Raw genomic sequence first — 3,786 nt, 5'->3', positions numbered from 1 at the left:
TGTGTGTCCTGGTTCACCGCCTCGGGTCCGATTTCAGGCCAAATTTTGGGCTGAATTTGGACCTGAACTGGACCAAAAGACGCACAGGGCTCCTGTGCAAATTCGCACCGGAGCCGCATCGGAGATATGTGAACCAGCTCCATAGAGAGACAGTCACATTCTTCTGGCCTCACTAATATTAAAAATGATTTTAGAATATACCAACATGTTTTTATTAATATAGCTCGATACATCTGCATAAAATATAAAAATGTGACCCAGACACAAAAAAAATTACATTACAAGCAGCTTATAAAAGGAAGAATGTTCAATGATTATCTTCCGGGAAAATTGTGAGTGAAATCTCCCCTCTCTTGAAGAGTGATGGGTGTCTCTGGTATCTGACACTTTAAGATGTTTTGTATACTTTGTCCCCCTCTGGTCACTGTGGTTTCTCCTCACTAAGTGACTACATTGTTCTGTATTGATGGCTGGTGGGAGGAATCACTACACCCAGCAGGGGACAAGGTTTCCAACAAACTCAAAGTGTCTGATACCAGCGGTGTCCAGAACAGAAATTAGACTCACCATCCACCAGAGAGGTAATTATTAAACATTTAAATGTAACAGTGTTCATTCTCAGTACACTAACAACATGCTAACATTAACAATAATAGAGATAATGCTATAACTCCTGGTAACCCAGTGCTGCTCCATACATATTAGCGGATTACTGTTTTTGTATTCAAATCAGGTCTGAACAGAATTATGTAACATTTTGGGAAAAATATACAGCCAAGAAGTCCAGAACTTGATGCTATTATAGCGAAAACCTCCATAACCACCAGGTATTTCCCTCTGGTGCTCAGATAGGCCGGGATCATGGCAATCCAGACACTGCAGAACACCAGCATGCTGAAGGTGATGTACTTGGCCTCATTAAAACTGTCCGGTAATGTCCTGGCTAAAAAAGCGATAATGAAACTCACAGCTGCTAGGAGCCCCATATATCCCAGGACAGAGTAGAAGCCGATAACTGAACCCTCATTACACTGAATGATGATCTTCCCCTGATAAGAGTGAGTGTCCTGATCCTGGAAGGGGGGAGAAATAGATATCCAAGTGACACAGATTATGACTTGAACCAGTGAGAAGACACAAATGATAAAATTGGACAGTTTGGCTCCCATCCATTTCCTCCAGGGACTCCCAGGTTTGGTGGCTTTAAAAGCAATACACACCATAATACTTTTGGCAAGTAGAGAAGAGACAGCAACTGAGAAGATGACACCAAAAGAGGTTACACGAAACATGCAGGTCACATCTACTGGATGGCCAAGGAACAAGAAGACACAGAGAAAGCTCAGCATGATGGAGGCCAGGAGAAGATAGCTAAGGTCCCGGTTATTAGCTTTAACAATGGGAGTGTCCTGGTAATGTATAAATGTTCCCAATATTAAAACAGTCAGAAGAAAACAGAGGATGGAGACAGCTGAAAATACTGCAGCAATGGGATCATCAGTGTAGGAGAGAAATTCCACCAATTTTGGAAAACAACCATCCTTCTTCTCATTTGGCCATTCATCATCAGGACATTTCATGCAGTTTTCACTGTCTGTGGGAAGAACAATACAAACACAATGAACATTGGGGTCAGAGCTTCTGAGAAAATGAATTGTATTGAGTTGTCTCACAGCTAGCAATTGGATTTCCATAAATGCATTGTGGGAGAGGTAAATAAAAAATAAAAAATCGGGGGGTGGCCAGCAGCAGAGCATGAGGGCCACTCACTGACTCGGCTCTGCACTGTGGGGAGAGGCCGGGACTCACAGCAGGAGCAGGGATTACCTGTCACTAGCGATCCTGCTCCACCCAAGTTGCAGCAACACAGGGAGATGTTGAGGAAGAGGAAGGAGAGGGGGAAGCCTAGGAAGAAAGTGGGGGTAGCATACATATGTTTAAACCCCCCTCTCCCACACCACTCTCCATCCTGACAGCTTGTGTGCCCAATCAGCAGCTGCAGCCAATGGGAGGGGGAGGAGGGAATGCTGGCCAGAAGAACAGCGGGAATCAATGTCAGTGCGAAAGTAAGTGGGGGGCATTGCAGGGGGGAGGTCGGATTGACAGGGGGTGACTCCATTTTGATGGAGGCAAGGGCCTCATCCCCACAACCCCGGGCTGCGGTTGTGGGGGTCTGTGGGCATTGGGCTTATCAGAATCTGGAAGCCCCCTTTAACAAGGGGGCCCCCAGATCCCGCTCCCCTATGTGAATAAGTATGGGGCACATAATACCCCTACCCATTCACCAAAAAAGTGTCAAAAAGCAGTAAAAACACAGAGACAGTTTTTGACAATTCCTTTATTAACAATAGAAAAAAAAAGTGTCCCACGATGTAGATTTATCGTCATTCACGATGCCGCCACCACCACCGCCAGACCTGAAAAGGAAAAAAAATACTCCACTGTCCAGTAAGGCAAACCCTCGAATGCCTCCTCCGCCATTTGACAGTTCTTATTCTATTCTATATAGGTAAGGGAAGGAGCCACGTGGCGACATCACCTGGTGGCACCGTCCCCTTGTGACATCATGGACTGGTGCATGCTGAGGCAGTGATGTCACAAAGGGGCGGTGCCACCAGGTGACGTCACCAGGTGTTCCCGCCTTTACTTATATAAGACCTGTGAAACGACAAGCCGGGCATTTGGTCATTTGCCTAAGATGGCAGCAGGGCCTTTTTTATTTCGGGTTGGTGGTGGCGTCCTCATCGTGATTGATGATGGTTTTACATCGGGGGACATCGTTTTTGGCAAATACTTTATTAAAAAATAAAAAAACAATCTCTGTGTTTTTATGACTTTTTAACACTTTTTTGGGGGGCGGGATCTGGGGGGCTTCCAGATTCTGATAAGCCCTCTGCCTGCAGACCCCCACAGCCCAGAGTCATGGGGAAGAGACTTTTGTCCCCATCATCATGGGGACAAGGTGCTTTGGGGTGAGGGGGTAGAGTCCCTTCCGCCCCAAAGCACCCACCCCCCATGCTGAGGGCATGTGGCCTGGTATGGTTCAGGAGGGAGGGTACTCGCTCACCTCCTATTTCCATGCCTGAAATGGGGGGGACCCCACTTTTTTTTTTGGAGCGCACAAACAAGGTCCATAAACACATGGATGAGCGAGTTTGAGGTGGAAGAACTTGATCGGCCTGCACAAAGTACTGACCTCAACCCAATAAAACACCTTTTCATGAATTAGAGTAGAGACTGCGAGCCAGGCCATAGACACACTCCTAAACCTTGTGGACGGCCTTTCCAGAAGAGTTGAAGCTGTTATAGCTGCAAAGGGTGGGCCAATTCAATATTGAACCCTGCAGACTAAGACTGGGATGCCATTCAAGTTCATGTGCGTGTAAAGGCAGGCGTCCCAATTTTTTTTTAATATAGTGTAGCTTGAAAAACAGTTGGAGAGTTTGGTGTACCAAAGCCAAAGAGGATTGGACATTGGTTAGCATTAAAATAACATCCTCCACAAACAGACATGGTATACTCTCTAGCCCCAAGGCAAAAGCCTGTAATCTTAGGGTTCGCTATAATATAAGCTGCCAAGGGCTCCATTATTAGAAAAAAATCAGGGGAGATAACAGGCATCCCTGACGCATGCCGTTCGATATTTGAAAAGGTTGTGATAATATATCAGACAAGAACACAACTGGGCTGATGGTGATTAATAAAGCAACATTATGGCTGAAAAGAAAAGCCTAGTGATCCCAAATTTAGTATGGACCTTTGCCAGATATGTCCAATGCACGCTGT

At 45.7% G+C, this 3,786-nt stretch overlaps 1 protein-coding gene across 1 annotated transcript; it reads right to left on the bottom strand.

Moving 5' to 3' along the window:
* Window positions 1–261: 261 nt before the first annotated feature.
* Window positions 262–1,590, bottom strand: LOC141124179 (vomeronasal type-2 receptor 26-like). The gene has a single exon (XM_073612257.1). The coding sequence runs from the start codon at window positions 1,578–1,580 to the stop codon at window positions 702–704; it is 879 nt and encodes a 292-aa protein (XP_073468358.1). The 5' UTR covers window positions 1,581–1,590; the 3' UTR covers window positions 262–701.
* Between the last annotated feature and the right edge of the window lie 2,196 nt (window positions 1,591–3,786).

This window comes from Aquarana catesbeiana, linkage group LG01 (assembly GCF_042186555.1).
Source record: "Aquarana catesbeiana isolate 2022-GZ linkage group LG01, ASM4218655v1, whole genome shotgun sequence".
NCBI lineage: Eukaryota > Metazoa > Chordata > Amphibia > Anura > Ranidae > Aquarana > Aquarana catesbeiana.
This window is presented reverse-complemented; position numbering and strand designations above follow the sequence as displayed.

Excerpts from the sequence above, each read along its gene's own strand:
- LOC141124179 (XM_073612257.1), bottom strand. The coding sequence starts at position 1,580 with ATGAAATGTCCTGATGATGAATGGCCAAATGAGAAGAAGGATGGTTGT.